Source organism: Leuciscus leuciscus (assembly GCF_965113295.1).
Source record: "Leuciscus leuciscus genome assembly, chromosome: 6".
Classification (NCBI taxonomy): domain Eukaryota; kingdom Metazoa; phylum Chordata; class Actinopteri; order Cypriniformes; family Leuciscidae; genus Leuciscus; species Leuciscus leuciscus.
This window is the reverse complement of record NC_138730.1, coordinates 28799510-28821360: the sequence shown is the minus strand read 5'-3', so window position 1 is coordinate 28821360 and position 21851 is coordinate 28799510. Positions and strand designations below refer to the sequence as shown.

The following is a 21851-nucleotide window of genomic DNA, read 5'->3' as shown; positions in this document are numbered from 1 at the left end:
TTTATTCTTTTATTTTTCTTATATTCTTTTCATATTTATTTTAATATATAGAGGCCTAAAAGAAAAAAAGAAAAAAAAAATCTTGAAACTCTCTTTCTCTAAAATGCTGTTTAACCATGACCAAAGATTACACAAATCGACCCTGATGCCTGCCGTCCCAAAATAGCCATGAGCGTTGTTCATAATCTCTTCAGTAGATGGACAGCAAACTCGCCAACTCACCCCTCCTGAAAATGTGAAATAAGGTAAGATGAGAAACTTCAAATGATTTATATTATTTAAAATAGTAGCATCTAAAACTAGTCGCATATTCCAGATATTTTTCAATGTTTATATTGGTAGATTAACCTGCTACTGAAAGTGTATGCTAATTATCAAATATTATTCAATTTGGTTTTTGTTTTAAGATACACTGTATGGACTGTTTTATGCAATGGCATTTGCAGGAGATTAAAAGGAGATTTTCATGTTTTGAGCTTTATATATTTGTGTTTTTGAATCATGGTTTCCGGAACATGTCTTGTGGCTGTTATGCAGTGTTTTACTGCACTGAAAAATATATGTGGAGCATCATTTGTCAGTTGAATGAGGGTGTCTGTGCCACAAGGCAAGGCAATCTGTATAAAATTATGTTATGAGATAGCATACTGTACATTTTAGGACTAGTGACCCGTTTCAGTATTTCTTCAGTTTTCTGGAGTCCTTTTTCAGATCAACAAACATTGTTCAGGTTGTTTTAATGTGTATATAAAATTTACGTCATTTGTTTTTATCTCTATTTAGTTTAAGTTGAGTTCAATAAATATTGGCTTAAGCATTTGTTTATTGCATTTGACTTCCATTCTTATACCTGGCCATGGAAAGCGACCCTTCCTGTGCAAATTATTTTAGTCCTTTAGAGAGGCCATTTCATTGTTGACTGCAAGAAGCCATTTTGTTAATGACTGTAATGAAAAATTTAAACCAATACCTAAAAGACGAATGTAGTTGCTGCTGCTAATGAATTACAGACTGATTCTTTTAATGCATTTGTTGTTGTAAGAATTGCCCAATAAGACTCCATTAAAAAGATCATATCACATAATTTAACGGTTTTGTTTTGTTGTCATCAGCTGAAAGACCCACAGAGTACACTCATTTACAAAAACACTTGCTTTATGGGTGACACAAAGTGGATGCGGAAGCTATTTCAGTACGGTAGAATCTAATGAGACCTAATGGGAACAATATTATGGCATGTAATGCAGGATTTATGTTGTTATTATACACAAAAAATAAAAGCCTTGTGATGTTGAAAAAAAGTCATATTAAACAGAAAAAAAATGTTTTGTTAAATAACTATTGGTTCTTTTTTTTACAGTATCTTTTAATATGAGCACAACGCCCCTTAATGATGCACCTCATCCTGACGTGTCCCCGGGGAGCATGCAAACATTGGCCTCCAGGCCCCTGCCCCCCCACCCAGACCCCATTACCACTAAGAGGGTATGCTTCTACAAAAGCGGGGACCCTCAGTTCACGGGGCACCGGATGGTCATCAACAGTCGCACTTTTAAGACCTTTGATGCTCTTCTAGATGCCCTCTCCAAGAAAGTGCCTCTGCCATTTGGGGTAAGGACCATCACAACACCAAGGGGAACACATTATGTTCGTAATCTTGATGATGTGCAGGATGGGGGTTCTTATCTGTGCTCAGATCAGAAGAAAGTCAAGCCTTTTTACTTGGATGAGGTCCACAAGAGACAGGTCCCTTGGAACACTACCAGAGCTGTCAGCACGGGACGCAGAGCACGCAGAGAAGTGGTCCGGCAGATAGCAAAGAAAAATGAAGTGACCACAAGGACAGTAAAAATGGCAGAAAACACTGTGGTGGTGCGGACACCAAAAAGACTAACGGTGTATAAAAACAGGGATCCGAGCATGAAGCGAGTTATTGTAGTTCATAGAAGAACAGCACCAAATTTTGAAACGCTTATGGATTATCTTTCTCAAGTGATGCAGTTCCCAGTTGTGAAGCTTTACACAGAAGATGGCAGAAGAGTAAGTATATAGTATACAAATATTTATAGTATGAAAATAGTATTTTTTTCTGGCTAAAATTATCACAGAAGAATGGTAGCCTACCGTAATTAGGATTAAACATTGTCATCTTTTAACATAGCATAAGTAATTGTCTGAACAAAACAAATAATATAGTGCTCTTTTTAAAGTTGGGGATGGTACAATTATATACAATTTTAAATTAAAAGATTTTTTAACTACAAAATAAGAATATATTAATGCCTTTTTTTTTATTCTGTAAAATTATGTTTTATATTTTTAGAGTTAGTTACATTCCTATCCATAGAAGTTAAAGATAATTGTACATATTCCAGAGGTTCTTAGCACATCAGCCATGTTGTTGTCAAATAATAATAAAAAAAGAAGAAAAAAGAAACACACACACACACACACACACACACACACACACACACACACACACACACACACACAGGCACACACGCACACACGCACACACACACACACACACACACACACACACACACACACACACACACACACACACACACACACACACACACACACACACACACACACACACACACACACACACACACACACACACACACACACACAGGCACACACACACATATACAACAGTCAAAAATAATTGAAGATAATCACTATGGTAGTTTGGATGTAACTCAGTGGTTATAATAGCTTGTAAAGATCTGTACACCATATTGGACAACATGTATCAGAGGGTTAAATAAAAGTGGGTGGCAACCAGATAGTTAAGGATCAGGTTAACTTCTAACATTAAGGTTAGTTTAATCACAGTCTTAGGAGCTACTGAAAACACAATCTTACTCTATTTTAACTGGACCCATAAAAAGTTATCTAAAAAATATATATTTAACAATACATTCTAAAAGTAAAGTGATTTTAATGTATTTTGTTAAAACACTCAATTAAGTTTTAGCTCCTATATCTTTGATTAACAGAAAAAAACTAAAATAATGTGATATTATACCATTATGTTTTGGTTAGTACAACATATTTTAGTACTGTTAAACAACTGTTTTACAATATTTGTCCTGAAATATATTTGAGATAATTTTGTTTTGTTTTGCATTATCAAGAATTTTAAACATATTAGTGAGCTGAAACATATCGTTTTTTTCGATTGCTAAACGACAGTGGGCACAACTGGAGTCACATGTGCAAAACTCTAACTACAGTCTGCACAGCAGCAGTTCATGTGGACCAAACTCTAGTTCGTTTTTCATTGCTTGAACACAGTTTTCAAAACTCTACACACTTATCCCATGACTTTAACCACAACCTGCACAACACTGTGGATTTACAGCACTTTGTTCAAATGCTAACACACTGCTGTCAAAACTGTGAACCACACATTCAAAACAGAATAGATTTCAGCCTTGTGCCTTTCAAACACTGCTGATTGCAATTTCAGCTGAAAGGCTAAGAAGGTGTCTTGTTTTAGACTTGTTAGTGAACACACACGCATATAGGTGTGTGTATATATATATATATATATATATATATATATAGGTAGAGCTCAGAAAGACTAAATTTGGAAATGGAACAAGGAAGACTGTGAAAAGTATTGTGAAAAGCGCTATACAAATACATTTGAATTGAATTGAATTGAATTGAAGACGGGTTCGTGGAGGGAGAAGGGTGGCAGGGAGAGGGCGGATGCGTGCCGGATGTGAGGACACGAGTCCAGAGGACTGCCAGGGATGGATAAGGCACTCCAGAAGGTTCTCATGGCAAGAGAGAACATTAGATGTGATGTTGATGAAAACCTGTGGCCTGATGCTAGAGAGAGGCAGGATTAGCCCCTCAATTATTTGTTCGAATTACAGTATGTACTTTTAGTTTCTACCTTTTTTTTCTCATTACTGTAATTCCGTAAATTACTACAGACTATTGAAGCAAACTGCTCATTTTCATTTACCTTAAAGAATTATGTTCTAAAAATTTAAATAAATCATGTGAAAGAATGTCACTATTTTCTTTGAAGAAAATATTACTTTGTATGAAGTCACTGAAATTGTTCAAACTGTAAAGATGAAAAGTTAGTATTTTCTGTATTGGTGTTTGATGCTAGTGTTTTTCCTCTCAGTGTGTTCTGAGTGACAGTGTGTATTATCTCAGTGAGGGTTGTGTGTAGTGTTTGGCTGCACTGAGCCTGTTTTGAGCCATGTGTTAAGAGTTGTGTTGCTTGGAATGAGTTTTGCAGGTGATGTGAACTGTTTAGCTCAGGTGACTGTTGGTAGTGCAGACTGTAGTTGAGAGTTTTGCACATGTAGCTCCAGTTGTGCTCACTGTCGTTTAGCAATCGAAAAAAACTGTAATGTAAAAAAAAACAACAACAACAAAAAACATATATTTACTGGAAACATTACGTTTCTTATTTATTTATAGGTTGAAGGACTTCCTGCCCTCATTTTGTGCTCTGGGATTGTTGTGGCAGCTGGTAACGAACCCTTCAGAATAGGAAACTACAATCTCCAAGCTCCCACAAAAGTCCAGTCAAGGATATCTGAATCATTGGGTCCAATACAAACTGAGACACTACTACGTAAGCCTAAATTACTTTTTTTAAATATTGATTTATTTAGCACTTTTCTTTAGTGATAAAATGATTTTGATCTTACATTTTGATTTTCAAGTTTAATTGATTATGTTCTCCCCCCCCAAACCATCTTCTACTTCCATTCGTCCATTAGAAGAAAAAAATGTTTCAGCGAGGACTTTTTCAAGATCAAGGAACTTCTCTTTATCTTCTGAGAGGTTCTTTGTAGAGCAGATCAATAAGTCACTACATGGAAATCTGACAGAGCACAATAGGACAAAGAATGAATCAATAGAGACCGAAGGTAGTCAGCCAGTGGGATCAGATGAGGTGGAGACCTGTGACTGTATGGAGGGTGTGGAGGAGAGGAATAACCCCATCATGCCTACCGAAGACGACATTGAAAAATCATTCCGGGTCAATGAGGATGGCAGCATGACAGTGGAAATGAAGGTGCATCTTACTATAAAACAAGAGGAAATGATCCACTGGACAACCACACTGAGTCGCACCTCCATTAATAGCCAGCAGAGAGCAGTGTGCAATTCTAAGCCAGAATCAAGTAAAAACTCATTAGATGTAACCAATGACTCAGGCAAAGAGTCGAATGGACCTCACAGCCTAGATTCAAAAGAAATCAATACATTCGCTAACAAATCTGTAGGATTCATCCAGGAAAAAAGAGAACATTATGACAGTGATACATCATCTGAGAAGCCTAAGCCCATCTTTAGAAGGCCGCCCACTCCAGGCCCCAAACAACAAAGAAAAGAGGCCTCAGTTGAAAACATCAAAACAGTTTCAGAGACTGACATTCAGGAGAACTCAGTGGGTGCATACTCATACTTGGAGCGAACTGCACAGGGAGAGCTGACGGAAGGTTACTGTGTGGTCAGTCGCAGCAGTAGCAGCAGCACAAGAACCGTGTCAAAACCCGGGAGGAGTGAATCCGGAGAAGTTAAACAGAAGAAGTCTCACTCCTCCTTCAGATCCTCAGGCATGGCAGAGGTTCTCCAGATACAAAACAATGGGACAATGGGAATAACAGAGACTGTGGTGCACATATATGAATCACAGGGTATGTGTGACAATTACTATGCAAATACACAGGTGGATGTGGACAACAAGCCTGGATACCACACAAAAGCTTTGCCTCAAAGTAAGCCAGGCTCAACAGACTCTGGACCCCCTTCGTCAAGTAACGATTGGGATGTAGATCTCACTAGACAATCCACAAGCTCCAACTCCCAGGATGGTAGAAAAACTAATATGCTGTCATTGTCATCTGCCTGTTCAACGCCTCCAAAAAAGATAAACAACAATCCATCCATCCTCACTAATGATAAAAAACAAACCTTGGTTGGGTGCACAACTGAAATAAATGCAAAGAAAAGTATGCATCCAGCAGCAGCAATGGAACAAGAGTCGGACGATAAAAGCATTGTTGGTAATAAAAATACACCAAAGTCCAAAAAATCAAAGAAAAGTACTTCTTCTGAATCATCTGGGCTTGGGAAAAAAATAAAGGTCAGTGCTCCAGGCTCTTCAAAAGACATCCAAATGACGTCTGACACACTGAGCCACACAGGATCAGAGAAAAAGACCAGCTCAGCGGAAAGTGACAAACGTGAACACAAAGCTGTAAGAGACAAAAATAAGAAGATTAAAACATTGGCTAGTTCTCCGAAGAGTAGAAACTTGGATGTTGATATTGGGAATCAAAGATGGTCAGATAAAGAGCTCAAGTTAAAAGATAAAACCATCAAAGGCATCTCCCACAAAGTAAATAAAAATGACAGTGACTCTCAAGGGCCTAAACTAAAGAAGAATAGTTTAGACATTCGATCACCAGCCCATCCAGCTCCACTGATAAAGAGGTTACAGAAACAAAGGTCAGTGAATGGTGTCAGATCAAAATCCTCTAAACAAAAACAGGAATTGAGTGAAAGTGTGTCATTGCCTGTGCTACAGTCCTCTTCCTCTAGTGTAAATCAATATGTTGAAAACTGGCTTAAAAAAATGGAACCAGAATCTGTGCCCTATAATGATGAGACAGACCATCCTGAGATAAGGGCGGTATTCCATATAGGGAATGACTCCACTGATGGCTCTGAGATTAAAAGTGACCCTGAAAAAGATAGTGTAGAGGATGAAGACCCTGCTCTAGAACATAATGCTGAAGAGAGGCCAATGCCTCACCCACCTGTACAAATATGGTGTGAGAGAGAGTCAACCGAGCCACAAAGGCCAATAGGCTTTTGTAAGTCGATGCCAGTTTTGACAGTACATTTTGAAGAGGAGGGTCTTGTAAGAATGCACAAGTCATCTGATAACTTGGTTCCCCCAGACCCTTCTGGGACATCACAAAGTACAGAAATCAGTATTAGGTCAGGCATGAAACCAGTTTTGCAACAGTTGTGTTCATCTGTTCAGTCCATCAAGCGGGTATTGAGTCAGACCCGCTTAACACCTGTGGAAAAGGAAAAGTCCAGTAGCCTCCCAGACTTCTCATCTCAGGTGGCCTCTGCCTTTGGTTCTCCATCCAGAGCTTTTCTGTCCTTCTTGTCACTGATGACTGTGAGAGATGGCCTTTCAGTCCTCTACAAAGATGAATCACAGGCCAGCAACCCCAACATCTGCCCAGAGGCCCTGCAGGTAATGCAGTCCTTGGAAAAAATATCCAATATTAAAGATGAAGATGAGCTAAAGGCCAGTTTAACCAGTCTTCAAAGTTCAACTTCATCCAAATTAAAACAAAGCTGGAGAGATTTCCAAGAGCAAAATGGCTTTGGAGAGAGTCCACCACTCTCACCAAGACTATCAGAGCAGGAGTTTGCTGTAGAAGTAGACTTAGAAGGAGAAACGGAGGATCAAGACAAACAGAACAATTTTAGTATAGAACAGTTACTGGATGAACTGAACATGCCTGAAGATCTTCACAGAGAGATTTCCTCACTTGTTGAAGGAGAAATAACTTATTTTAATCAAACAGACTTAATCAACGATGCTGATAACACCAGCGAAATCTCAGGCAAAGAAAAGAAAAACGATGGTGGCTCGTTGAGTGGTAGTTTAGAGAAAGCTGCTGACATGGAAGAGGAAAAGGACCATAATGACCAAGTCAGTGACACAACCAATGATGACATAACCAATGATACAAAAAATACTGAGTCTCAGGAACTACATTTAATTCAACCTCATTCCCCTGACTCAGAAACTATAGAAAAGGACCTTGGTAATGAAGATTCTGGCATAGCAGTACCCAATCAATCACCTGAGGGTAATGGTAGAGATTCAAGTAAAGCAGAGGTTTTAGAAATGTCTGATAACAACCAGATGAATGCAGAGAACATGCAAGAAAGGATAATGCATGAAGACCCCGAATCCGAAAACAAAGATGCAAAAGAAAATTGTTCTCCCACATCAGAACAAAAGATGATAGATGTAGTTGAAGAAAAAGTTTCTGAGCTCTCTGATGACCAAGACAATATTTCTGAAAGTGAGGACAATATAACTCCAGAGAACATAGAAGACACTGATATTGAGGAGGAGGACATAATCCAGAACATAAAAGAACCTAGTGAACAATCAGATGCTTCAGAACCTGATGACACAGATGCCAAATGCTTATGTTCAGCATCAGAAACTGAGTGTGTGCCATTTCCAGACAGAGAATTAGCTGAGCTAAATGAGGAAAATCAGTACAGTACAGCTGAGAACTGTGTCAGAGAGCAAGCTGATCATTCTGATTTTGAGGAAACGATTGGTGATGGAGGACTGGAACAAGAAACCAAGTACATCTTATCAGAACGTGAGTCCCTTCACTCAGAGCCCTCAGAGACGTCATTGCCTCACCATGATACAAAGAGTGAATGTAGAGATCAAACATTAGAATCATCTAGTCAAGAAGATGATCAGGTGATGTCTCCAGATGTGGATCAACAAGGATCTAAGGTCTCAGAAGATGAAGACCCTGATCCACACTACAATAACGGCAGCCCTCAACAAGGTAGTAATGACGATAATAGTATGACCCCTGAAGCTGAATGTGAGAAAACACAAACTGAAGAAGAACATGACTTTAATGAGGTGGATAATGAGAGCTCTGAAGTCTGTGAAGAAACTGAACCAGATGCTGAACCAGACTCTTGTACAGTAACAGATCCTGAGGCTGTGGATGAGAATGTGACAGAAAAAAAGTCATGCACAAGTGATTCTGAACCCTACAAAGTTCAGACTTTGGAGAAAGGTAGACCCACCGATAAAAAGGACAGTTCCACTGAAGAGCGCAATTCTGAAGAGGATGAAGAGGACTATTATGGTGGTTTGCTTGATACTCATAATAATAATGTGAATGGTGTTCAATACTCTATTGCATATACTGATACTAAAGATTCACTGGAAAGGGAGTCATGCAGCAGTACTAGTAAAAGTGAGCACCAGTTTGAGAAAGAAGCTAATTTGGGAATGGAACATGGATATAATTATCTAATACATCCAACTGAGATCTCACAAGAGCTGTTAGACTTAATCAATTCAGCTTTGTTGTCCTCTACCCTGACTGTCACGTGTGATTCAAATGGTAACCGCAGAATAGAGCCAGACAAATGCAAAATGAGGGAGATATTCATGGCTTGCCAAAAGACAGATGATCAGTACGGTCAAAAACATCTCCCGAGCCCTAATACATCAGATCTTTCTGATTACAGGCCTGAGACATCTGACAATGGTGGGTACCAGTCGCAGGAGCTTTTTACCGAGAGTGGAGAAGAGGAGGTAGAGAGGTTACGAATCTTTAGAGATATTATAAAACAAAGCACAGAGAAGCCAAAAAGAAAAAAACATGTAAAAGAGAACGGTTTGATGAAATCATCTACATGGATGACAACAAAACACACTCCTAGTACAAGTTTAAAAAGCAGTAGTCTTGCTTCTTTTCAGGATGCTAAAAGTGTAATACAAGAACCACTTTGCCACAGTAGATCGCCTAGTGATAAAAGTTCACTTAAAAGTGTAGAGTCTGTACAGCGCATGGCTTTAAAAGATAATGTGGACTCTGGAGACGGAGTGCTGATTGATAAAGGAAGGTGGCTTCTCAAAGAAAACCACCTCATCCGAAACTCACCTCCTGTGTCCATGGGAATGTATGGGAATGGAGACACCACATCAGCTGACACAGCTCAAGACAACAGGAGTGAGGATTCACCCTACCAGTATTGTGAGAACCAAGCCTCGCCTCTGGCGGTAATATCCTCTTCAGAGCTGGAGGACATGGCTAAACCCCCTACACCGAAGTGTACATACTTCAATATTTCACATTGCAGTGACTCTGATCCTCTCTTGGATGACGACAGTGTCAACAGTGGCAGCAGTGGAGGGGATGCTAGGAGGAACAAGGAACTTAAGGTATCTCCAATGGGGGAGTCTTCTAAAATGTGGGCAAAGAAAAATGGAAGTATGTCTTCATTCGCATCTGTTGAGTTCAAACTGCCTGATGGAAAAGTTTATCCTCAGGAGGGGTCAGGATCTGGTACTAACAGATCTCAGAATCAAGACAGTCGGACAGTACAAGAAGAGGAGTCGAGGGAGGGAATAAGTCTCAGGTGTGGGCAGCACTGCCCAATACTATAGTTCAAAAGGGAAAATGTACCAGATACAAGAGCTTGTATTGTCAGATTTCAGTTATTTATAGAGGTTTATATGCTTAAACTGTTTGAACAGCACATAATGTAAAGAACTGCAGTAATAAGACTTTAATTTTCACACTTGGGTGCCTGCTGGACATTAAGCTTTCAGTTGTAAACATTTGATTGTTTTAAACGGTTTTGGGCTATTTCAAACATGTCTTTTCATTTCACAGGGGCTATATTGCACAATTGTACTGATTTACTTGAATTTATTGAACTTCCTAAGTGGTATTTGTTGTTGCTTTTCCTAATTTGGGCCTGTATCTTATTTGAATGTAATCACATTCAGCCCCAAAATATGCTTGATTTTTTTGTTTTGTTTCAGAGATGTAGGGACTCTGGCATATAATAATAATAATAATTATAAATAAAAAAACTGGTAATGTGCAAGTTTAAAACAGCATGCAAAAGACCCTTTTTGTAGGGTGGTCTGCTGAATAATCTCTCAAGATGCGTTGCCTCACTCTTTGAACCACATTTCAAAGTGGCTTTGAATGAAATCCCTAAATTATATTTAGAAAAGTGATTGCTGTTACTTTAATTAACGTCATGTGGTTAGAATAGGAAGAGTGTGAACAATGCTCAGTTTTCTGTTTTGTTTTGTTTTTTGCACAAAAATGTCAAACTGACGAAACAAATATTTATGTTTTGTATATAGTTTGTTATTTTTTAATGCAGAATTAATATAGCACAATATCCTGGGAAAGAGCACAATTAAAAAAATCTGATTGTGCATATAGCAGCTGTCATCATTATCACATTAAATGTGATTATTTTTATTGTGCTGATAACTCAGAAATCAAATAAAATATACATTAAGCACCTCTACAAAGGATCTATCTTATTAAATGGAATACAGCAATTACATTGATGTAGGTCTTATATATTTATTTCCTTAAACACAAAAGCTGTTGTTAAATATACATGCAGAGCAGACGTCCTCAACTGATTGACATAGGCTAATTGAAACTTAATGTAGCTGCACACAGATCAAATTTAACAAATATATGTAATACAAACAGATCAGATAAACTAGACCAGAAATCACCCAAACACATTAAAAAGAGATAGACAGAATAAAAATATAAGGGTATATAGACAGGACTCATTCTGAGGGTTCCTGGATAAGGGGACAAATTAGCTTGGTTCCCACAAAACGGTGTTGTTAAGTAGTGTGGGGTTTAAGGAAAAATCGAACAGCTCATATTGACTTTAATGTCAGTGAATGGGAAATGTTACATGCTTGCCATATAATGTGATTGCCTATATCAGAACCTAGACCATTTTGGCTGCTATCCAAAAGGTTTTGATTTTATAATGCAAATGGTGAGCTACTTTTTTTTTTTTTTTTTGCAAGAATGGAAAATCATTATTATTCTATTTGGACAAATTTGTTGACATATAACTTTGAAATAAAAACATGCTACTGAACAATAAATATTTGTTGATGAGGTTTATGTCATGGAATTTTTTGCTTGGATGTGCATGTTGAAATTAATTGTAATTAATAATAATATAAATAATAAAAATTGGTACATTGATGGGTATACTGAGTTGTTCATGGGAAACAAAGAAAATTCCACTCATTGCTCTCCATCCCAGACAATTCCCAGCATCTTGCAACTGAGCTCCCAAAGTTTCTCAGCCATTTCATCATCTCTAGCAGCTCTGGTGCATCTTGAAGGTCTGCAGTTGCTTTAGAAAATGAGTAAGGAATAGAGAGGACAAACAAAAAAACAAAAACAAATTTAATTTGGGCGCCAGTCGATTTATATGTGATGAGGCCTCTGCAACTTTATTACCTGTAGTAACCGCCACTTTCTGTGTCTAATTCTGGTTGTACTGCGCAGTAAATGGTAGTTTGTGCTCCCTGCACTGGGGTCTTTGTGAAGGGTCTGACAACTTTCCACATGATTAGAAGTCCAAGATTCATGTGTCTTTTAAGTTCTGTTCGCACAATTCCTGGATGGACTGCATATGCTGTGACACCTGTGTCTGCGGACAAAATTTAATGATGGATCAAAAAGTACTCCAAAATTTCCCCTATTACCCTTTAATTTTCCCATTTATTTTTATCTTCCGTACTTTTAATGAACACTTACCCTTGAGTTTCTTAGCCAAGGAACGGGTGAAAAGGATGTTGGCCAATTTACTCTGACCATATGCCCTCCTACTGTGGTAATTCCTTTCACTATTGATATCATCAAGTGTTATCGTCCCCCAACTATGAGCCATGGAGGAAAGGTTGATGATTCTTGAGGGGGCGGATCTCTTCAGCAGATCAATCAGCAGGAAGGTTAACAGGAAGTGACCTAGGTGACATCAATTATGTCACTTACATTTATATTTACTATACATTTATGAGTTTGCAATATTAAACATGCAGCAAGACAGGATTTTAAAGTTGGAACGAAGATATGCAAAGTCACAATATTGTTCAAACATGCATAATAATGTTAAAAGATAACATTAAAGAAGTGCACAGAGGTCTGAATGAACAAGAAATACACTTTACCCAAGTGGTTGACACCAAACTGCATCTCAAAACCATCTGCTGTTTTAGAGTAAGGACACATCATGATCCCAGCATTGTTAATGAGTATGTGGAGTGCTCTCTCCTCTGAAAACAAAAGGAAAAAAAGAGGACTTTAATTATATATTTTTCTGTAATCTGCTGAGCACACTGATATTTTTCAATTGTTAGATCAAATACACTTAATCAGATTTGAGTGTAACTGTAAAACTCTTACCATTGATGATTACCTCAGCAAATTCTCTGATTGACTTTGTGTCAGATAAGTTTAGTTTTTTTATCACTATGTTTTGATTCCCTGAGTCCTCCATGATCTCTTTATGTGCTCTTTCTGCTTTTTCAAGGTCTCTGCAAGCCATTATTATCCTGGCCCCTGTGGAACAACTCCAAAAAACCATGACTTTTATCATTGGTGTCCTAGAAAGATAAATTTGTCTACTATACATTTCATGTTTTTTAGTTGTTTGGTAACCGCAATAGAGAAGACAAGAATAAGATAAATGTGATACCGCGTTTTGCAAGGTCTCTTGTGGTTTCTTTTCCAATGCCAGTATTTGCTCCAGTGATAATGACTGTTTTGCCATCGAGTCGTGTAGTAGATGACCACTGGCCACTGAAAAGTTCTCTATGTAAAAGCATCGTAAATATAATTTAAAGGGCAGTGTACAAATGTGAACTTCCTTCAAGGATCATTTATTAACAAGAGATACAACAAATAGTGAATAAGAAAGGGGAATCAAAATAAGTGAATGAGTAAATGACTCAATGAAAAAAAAAAAGTATATAAACAGTGGCATTTCTAAACTTTTTTGTCTTAATGAGTATGTAAAATAAACAATAACCTTTTTAAATATTTCTGAACTAAACCAAAATATGAATTACTGTAGCAGAATAAATAAAAGTTGTGTGATAGCAACTAAGAGTATAGGCTTACATCTTTATTATGCAGTTTTAGTTATAACATTTGTACGTTTAATTAAAAAGACAGAAATGATAAACCTACCTCAGAGTGTATATGTTGGACATCTTGCTCAATGCAAAGATGCTCTAAAGACAACACATGACTTCCCTCTGGAGTTGTTCACAGAAACTGCAATGAAAGACAATGCATTGTTTAGCATGAGCCACATGCAGAACATTGGTTTGGATTAGAAATTGAACTAATCCAAGGCTAATCAGTTTAAATCCCTGATCTACTGTTAACTCAGCTTGAATGCATTCCTCACTAGATTCTGGGAACTTGCTGCATGTTTTGAACCTATTTATGTTGAATTTGAACAACCTAAAATATACATCTAAATGCTCAGTAGTGTGGAGTACACAAAACGATTAATTTAGAAATATGAAATTACAAACAGCTGAGTGGGATTATATTCATTCTCTTGTAAAGGAACAATAGAAAGGGGACCACACACACATGCGCGCTATCATTCATTCAAGTTCTATCAAATCATTCAAGCATGATAAGATGCAAAAACCTTTTTTTAAATCTGTACTAGCATGCTGTCTGTGAATTTCCTGTCTGTGTGACAGATAAACACAACAGCACAGAAAGCCTCTCCAGACAGCGCACCGGCCGCATTGAGTTCTCTTTCACGCTTGAATGGACAAATACACACAAAAGTATGCCCGCTTTTATCCTCCTAAGCACAGTTTTAAATGACTTAAATAAAGTCTTAAATTAAGTCTTAAAGATTTGTGAGGACATAGGATCTGTCAGATCCACATCATGAGCTTCAGATCTTAAAGTGACAGCAGCCAATAAACCTGCTGCTGAGATGTCTGACATTAATGTAAATCTTGACTGAATAACTTTAATAAGGATTCATCTATATTAAATTTAAAATGTATGCAGTGACGACTTATTAAAAGAACAAATTTGAGTGACGTTTGTTGCAAAATGGCACGTCACGAGTGTGGATAAAGCAGGGCTACCCTGCTTCCCTCGGACGAGCACACCGAGTGCATCGCTTGCCTCGCATGCTCTCCTGTTCTCTTCCTCTATCGAGCCAAGATGTAAGAAACAGCTGACAGCTGACACCTCGATAAGTGGCTCCTAGTCGGGGCGCCGCCAGCAGGACGACTTCGCTGAGAGTGTTACAGGGGCCCTGAAGTCATCGCAGGCAATGCATCACTTCCTGCCGAAGCGGTAAGAAGCTTCCTGCCAGTTCTTATACTGCTTCTAGTCGCCCTAAGTTGTCGTCGACTCAGCAGCACACCAAGCCAGTTCCCATGCCCACTCAGCCCCAGCCCAAGGCTGAACCCAAGGTACCTTTTCCGCCCAGCTAACCGCTACACGTTTCTGAGGCGCCAGGGACCCCGCCTAAGTTAGTGCTGAATCCCGAGCAGCCCAAGAAGACCTGATGTTTCAGGCATAAGAAGGAGGAGTCCCGGCGAGGCCGGACCACCCCCAAAGCAACCATGTGTTCACCTCCCAACCCACTGTTCAGTTCGGGGCATTGGAGGCACGGTGATTGTTGTTGGTACTGGCTCAACCTCACCAGTGGTATGCGCACCCAGACCTCCTTCCACTATTATAGTGAATCAAATAAAAACAAACACCTTCACAAACAGAGCAATCCTCCTCTTCATTATCCTATTCCAAGTGTCAGCCCTCCGCCACAGTGCAAAGAGCTACCATCTGTAACTCTTCAACCCCTCGCCACCTGAAGCCAGGCTTGGGAAGCCATTCCCGCCATGTCGGATTAGGTTTTAGAAATAATCAAACGGGGTTACTCACTCCAGTTCGCATGCAGGTGTCCTTGGGCTTGGGGCCCACTCTACCAGGGGAATGGCCTCTTTTTGGGCTTGGTCTAGCAGAGTGTCCATTGCCGACATCTGTGCGGTGGCTGGCTGGTCCTCGCCGTGCTCCTTTGCCAGGTTCTACAACTTAGACATTTCTGCTCTTCAGGCGCAGATATTGTTTGCTTAACCTCTGTGTTTTTTAATTTTTAATGTAAAGTTTAATGCGTATTTGGCGTGCTGTCCGGGGGGAGGGTTCCGAGCTCGGAGTTCGGCCCGAAATCTGTTCCAAATTGGTGGGACACTCAGTGGAGAACGCGTTCACTGAAAGCCATACACTGCACACCGTCAGACTGGCTGACAAAATCTCTCAGGACTCTTCCCATGTGTTGCAGCGGGAGTATCAACTCCTGCCCTCCGGGAGGCGCTATAGGGTCCCAGAATGCAGAAAGAACAAATATAAACACGCAATGGATAAGACACATGCCTTTGGTGTGAGAGACCTGGGTTCGAATCCACTGTGAGACACCAATGTGTCCCTGAACAAGACACTTAACCCCTAGTTGCTCCAGAGGCGTGCGACCTCTGACATATATAGCAATTGTAAGTCGCTTTGGATAAAAGCGTCAGCTAAATGAATAAATGTAAATGTATCTATCTATCTATCTATCTATCTATCTATCTATCTATCCTCCCGAACTTTGTTAACAAAACATCATTTTTAAAAATGTTCTGGTTACTAGATGAGTGCATTATTGAAAGGTAGAGAGAAACAGAGAGCAGGAAGGCCAGATTGAGAAAGAAAACATTGCAATGTAGAGAAACTCGCTAGCTTCCTCATATGTGCTGTCGAGATTTGTAAATCGTTAACCTCTACTGTGGCAAATAACGGTCAAAGGGTGTTTCCTGAAGGCTCTGGAGGCTGGCTGTTTGACACTGACAGAAGATTTACACATGAACTGACAAGTGGACATCACTTCATCTTCAGCTCTCTTGACACCTACAGTGAATGGATGAACTGCTTCTGTTACATCAAACTGTCTGTCTGCTGTCTGCTGAAGTACTATTGATATTCAGTATATGATTGATACTAGGGTAAATGGGTAAGTATCTGCAACCATTTTTTTGATGTGCCAAAATCTTTATCAGTGGAATTATTCAAAATAGTTATTTCAGTATAATTTTGCAGAATAATTCTCAAGTTATACGAAGTTATACGTTATTTCGTTAAAAAACTAAAAACATGTTAAAACATGTTTAAAAAAAGAAAAGGTACAGGCTGGCTACCTTGACTAAAATTTGATTTTAACTTTTTCATCTTTTTCTCTCTTTTTTGTTCTTCCTTTAAAATTGAAAGGTGTTTAGAAGATTTACAAGGGAAGTGTTTTGAAACTTCTGCTAATATTACGGTGTGTGAAAGAACTGTCAAGTTCAGCTAATTTAAAACACCATAGAAGGACAGATCTTCAAGTCCTTTTTCACCTTGACAGGTATGTAATGAACAGGCTATTGGATGTACCAACATGTATTTAAAAATTGTAGAGGAAAAAAATAAATAAACATTGATAAAAAGAAATGTGATGCATATATCTATCTTTCAGGGCAAAAACGTTTTACCAGGAAAAGAGTTGAAAAAAGTGAGTTTATGTTATATTTCACCCTAAATCTCATAATAATACATTTACTAAGATTCTTTTCTTAGACTCTTTAAAAAAAAAAAATGTTTAGCATTGAATTAATACATTTTTGAGAGCAAGTAAATCCAAAAATGTCTCTTTTTCAGCAGTGTCAGGCATGATCATAAACAACACCACAAACCACACTGGCCTGCCGGAGGACTTCAGAATCACTCTTCTGGTCTTATACTCATTCATCTTTCTTTCTGGGACTCTTAATGTTTTACTAATGTCCTGTATGCTACAGTCCCAAAGACGTCTCTCTTTCACCAAAGTGTCTGTGATAAACTTAATAGCAGTGCACTCCATTTTCCTTCTCACGGTGCCGTTTCGCATTTACTATTATGCTTTTAATGAAACCTGGATTCTGGGCATGTATTTCTGCAAAATTGTCAGTCTTATGGTCCATGCTCACATGTATCTTGCATTCATCTTTTATGTCTTTCTTCTTATTGTGCGTTATGTGGAGCAATGTGATCAACAGCACAGGCTAGAGTTTCACCGCATCCTTCATGCCACGATTGCAAGTGCTGTCGTCTGGTTGGTCATATTTGGCTCTATGTTCCCAGCAACTATGGCTAAATATGGAATCTCGCAGAATGATTCCACTCAGTGCTTTAATTTCGGAAAGGCTCTCCAGGAGCCGGCTGTGAAGACGTTAAACTATGTTATTTGCATTGTAGTGATAATGGGTTGGAGTGTGCTGGCACTTTTCCAAGTTTACTTTCTGCTGGACGTGAGAAAGACATTTGGAAAGGCCATGTGTCAACGTCAAGAGTTCTGGGCACAATTGAAAAACATTGTATTCCTGTCCATTATGTTTTTTTGTTTTGTGCCCTATCAAGGATTCAGAGTATATTATGTCAGTGAATATGGCAATACTGAAGAAATTATTCATATAAATGAAATTTTTCTTGCTATCACTGCTTTCAGCTGCTTAGATATGATTGTTTTTGCTGGTAGGGATATATGCAAACGTATAAATTCAAGTGGATGGTTTTGCAGTTTATAACAACTATGTTTACTTTATTTAGTTTCTATATTGTTATTGATATAGTGAATTTATTTCCATTTTCTTTTATTTGTTTTTGATGCTTTTGTGCCTTATAAAATTGTCTTGCATCACAGAATGTTTGGAAAATAAACTATATACTGTATATGTATCGCATGAAGCAACATGCATGTGTGTTTAGTTTTATATAGATTTTTTTTTTGTACTTGTGGAGAACTGAATCTGGAATAAAACTGTTAAATAGAGTGATAAGGTTTGGGTGTGAGTTCCTCATAATAGTATAATGTGCTAACCATAAAGTTTACAACAGATCCATCACTGTTTTGTGGAGGCCATGGCTTTAACGTGTTATAAAAGACAGCCATTTCAAATAATAAAATAAATAAAGGAAAAGTTGGCACGCCACAGCTTCAGACATAGCAAAATAATTAGGCCTATTTCCTGTTCTCACCACAGGTGACGTTTCGAGCCCAATGGCTCTGTATTAGACAATGACTTTGACCCATTTGGCTCGAAACGTCACATGTGGTTTTCTATGTTTGGAGCTGTGGTGTGCCAAATTGTATTTCCTTTTCTAAAAAAAATGTTTGTGGTTGAGCACACTCTGGAGCTTTTTGCCTGTTAGATGTGCACTTTGTGTTGAATCTTTGTAAATAAAATAATACCATTAAATAAGTCAAAGCAATACAGCGCATGACACTGACGGTAGGCTATGTGTGTTGGGAATAGCCAGACCCAGGGTTGATAGAGTTCAACAACTGCGATGTTCATAATCATTTCTACAAAGGAAGAAATCCTTTTGTGTTATAGGACCCTTTAGAGGTCGATCAAAAACTAGCATGAGTGTTCTAACTACATCCTCAATCGACTTTTTAAAACTTCGTAGATAACTACTTTTCAGAACTGCTTCATGTCAAAAGTAACCATTTATGTGTAACAGAATAGAGACTCACAACAAGATTTATAGAGGTGAGAAACACTAGTGAGTGCAGATAAATGAGAATGTCTTTGAGAAGTGGTAAATGGAGATACTGACAGTTCTTTCCGTTGCAGATGGTTGAGGAGATCATGGATGACAAGGAGGTAGATGGCAGAAGCACACACACCGATGCTGGAAGAGAGGTGAGTAGATCTACTAGAGACTGGATGAGGAAAAAGACGATAGAGACCAGGAAGACGATGGAGACTTGGAGAAACAGGATGGGAGATGAATGGACGTGGCATACACTTCATAGGAGGTAAGTGCAGACAGTTAGGTGAGTCCTTACTCATGAACGAGATCAGACAAAGTGCCAGAGTGAGGTGTGTGCTTAAATGTGTCTGTTATGATGAGAAGATGAAGTAGGTGTGGGGGATTAATACTCAGGTGATAGCGATCTTTGTGATTGAGTGGTGATGATCCCTGACTGTATGTTAGGATATTAAACACTTCTTCCTCCTCTTACTTGAAATGTGTTCCTTTTATGGTGAACAAAAAGATTCCCTTCCTATTGGCTATGATTGTTTCTGACAGACAAGTAGGCTACTTATTATTTAGGCCTACTAATTATAAACTTAGTAACCCATACTTTTTGAAAAAACAAATATATGACACACACTGTCCTGACACCCATAGTTGGTGGCGACTAAAAATGACATTCTTGCACTGAACACTTGGCGAACCCAGAAGCCAATTCCAGTAAATATGTCTAATTATATATATACTGTCATACCATCAAACATTATCAGGTGGGACCGATCAGCAGCACCTGATATAAACTGCAAAACACACAGCAGATATGGTCTCTCTTGGCACTCTGGTGGCTAGTGGTCAACGACATTTTTTTTTTGTCTTCTCATAAAAAAAGCTTGCAACATAACACAAATTAATGTAAAACAAACCATCACCGAAACTCGCCTGTATTGCTGTAGTGATTTTTTAAAGGCATGCAGAAAATGATCTGCTCGTTATCAGTTTGTAGCAGTAAATGAGGAAATGTCTAATCGATCACAAGTTCAGTATGGAGTACCACAAGGCTCAGTACTAGGACCGTTGCTGTTCACTCTGTACATGCTACCCTTGGGAGATATAATTAAGAAGCATGGGATTAGTTTTCACTGTTATGCTGATGATATTCAGCTCTATATCTCTTCGTGCCCCGACGAAACTTGCCAATTCAAGAAATTAGCGGAATGGATAGCTGATATAAAAATTTGTATGACTAGTAATTTCCTATTACTTAATTCTGAAAAAACAGAGGTTTTTTTGAGCTTCCGTACGTGCAAAAATCTCTGCACGTACTAACCTAGAATACTGTCTAACAATTGATGGCTGCTTTGTCAAGTCTTCGTCGTCGGTTAGGAACCTGGGTGTGCTCTTTGATACCAATCTTTCATTTGAAAGCCACATTTCTAGCATCTGTAAAACCGCATTCTTCCATCTTAAAAATATATCTAAATTACGATAAATGCTTTCAATGAAAAATGCGGAACAGTTAGTTCATGCGTTCATGACCTCAAGGCTAGATTATTGTATGATTATTGATTATTGTCTTATGGGTGGTTGCCCTGCATGCAAAATAAACAAACTACAGCTGGTCCAAAATACAGCAGCTAGAGTTCTTACTAGAACCAGGAAGTATGACCATATTAGCAGTTCTGTCAACACTGCACTGGCTCCCTGTACATCGTATACATTTTAAAATATTGCTGATTACTTACAACATACTTTAGCTCCCCAGTACTTGAGCAAGCTCTTAACGCATTATAGTCCTTCACGTCTATTGCAATCTCAAAACTCTGGCCAGTTGATAATACCTAGAATATCAAAATCGACTGCTGGCAGTAGATCCTTTTCCTATTTAGCACCTAAACTCTGGAACAGTCTTCCTAACATTGTCTGGGAAGCAGACACACCTGTCAGTTTAAATGACTAAAAACACATCTCTTTAACCTGGCATACACATAGAAAATTGTATCTTCCTATTATTCAAATCAGTTAAATGATTATTAGGCTGCATAAATTAGGTCAGCAGGAACCGGGAACACTTCTTATAACACCCGATGTACTTATTACATCATAAGAAGAATGACATCTACGCTAATGTTAGTCTTTCTGCTTATTCCAAGGTTTACTATAATCATCTCCAGGCCGTATCCAGACCAGATGGAGGCATGCGCCTAGACACGACCACAACGCATGATGTAGTCAGCCGTATCCGGGCCGTATCCAGACCAGATGGAGGACCTGCACCTGGACACGACCACAACGCATCCCTGAAGTGTCAGCAGAGATTGTGTCAACTAGACTCTCATCGAAGGCCTCATCGACACGACAGCCATCGACACTGATCCTCAACCAACCCGTCTCCATCCCGGTGTGATAACTCTGATCTTAAGATGGAACTGGATAATATTCTGATTGTTCCAAACCAATCTGACTTCTGACCTATAATGCTGCCTGAATCATAATCATACACTGTTCGTTCATTGGCCATAGGAGAACTGGCCCCCCCAACTGAGCCTGGGTTCTCCCAAGGTTTTTTTCTCCATTCTGCCACCTGATGGAGTGTTGGTTCCTTGCCACTGTCGTCTTTTTCCACCTTTGTTTCCATTG

At 38.8% G+C, this 21851-nt stretch overlaps 3 protein-coding genes across 5 annotated transcripts; 2 read left to right on the top strand and 1 right to left on the bottom strand.

The window, feature by feature from the left end:
- The first annotated feature begins 110 nt into the window (after positions 1 to 110).
- LOC309500945 (uncharacterized protein) lies at positions 111 to 11050 on the top strand. 2 transcript variants are annotated; one of them, XM_082172782.1, is made up of 4 exons: positions 111 to 245; positions 1361 to 2040; positions 4456 to 4612; positions 4761 to 11050. In XM_082172782.1, exons 2-4 carry the CDS (start codon positions 1372 to 1374, stop codon positions 10235 to 10237), a joined length of 6303 nt encoding a protein of 2100 aa, XP_082028908.1. In that variant the 5' UTR covers positions 111 to 245; positions 1361 to 1371; the 3' UTR covers positions 10238 to 11050. The 2 variants fall into 2 exon arrangements, with proteins under 2 accessions (XP_082028908.1, XP_082028909.1); XM_082172783.1 differs by lacking the exon at positions 111 to 245 and having other exon boundaries at positions 901 to 2040.
- Positions 11051 to 11166: 116 nt separating this feature from the next.
- On the bottom strand, positions 11167 to 15646 carry LOC309500963 (retinol dehydrogenase 12). Its single transcript, XM_082172812.1, has 8 exons — positions 15567 to 15646; positions 13830 to 13916; positions 13336 to 13451; positions 13044 to 13199; positions 12809 to 12913; positions 12396 to 12605; positions 12096 to 12288; positions 11167 to 11988 (listed from the first exon to the last, which is right to left on the bottom strand). Exons 2-8 carry the CDS (start codon positions 13850 to 13852, stop codon positions 11877 to 11879), a joined length of 915 nt encoding a protein of 304 aa, XP_082028938.1. The 5' UTR covers positions 13853 to 13916; positions 15567 to 15646; the 3' UTR covers positions 11167 to 11876.
- Positions 15647 to 16315: 669 nt separating this feature from the next.
- LOC309500956 (putative G-protein coupled receptor 141) lies at positions 16316 to 18501 on the top strand. Of its 2 annotated transcripts, none has more exons than XM_082172802.1 (4): positions 16316 to 16671; positions 16926 to 17058; positions 17170 to 17205; positions 17355 to 18501. In XM_082172802.1, coding segments are annotated over exons 3-4 (903 nt in total). In that variant the 5' UTR covers positions 16316 to 16671; positions 16926 to 17058; positions 17170 to 17204; the 3' UTR covers positions 18257 to 18501. The 2 variants fall into 2 exon arrangements, with proteins under 2 accessions (XP_082028928.1, XP_082028929.1); XM_082172803.1 differs by having other exon boundaries at positions 16319 to 16671; positions 17352 to 18501.
- The last annotated feature ends 3350 nt before the right edge of the window (positions 18502 to 21851 follow it).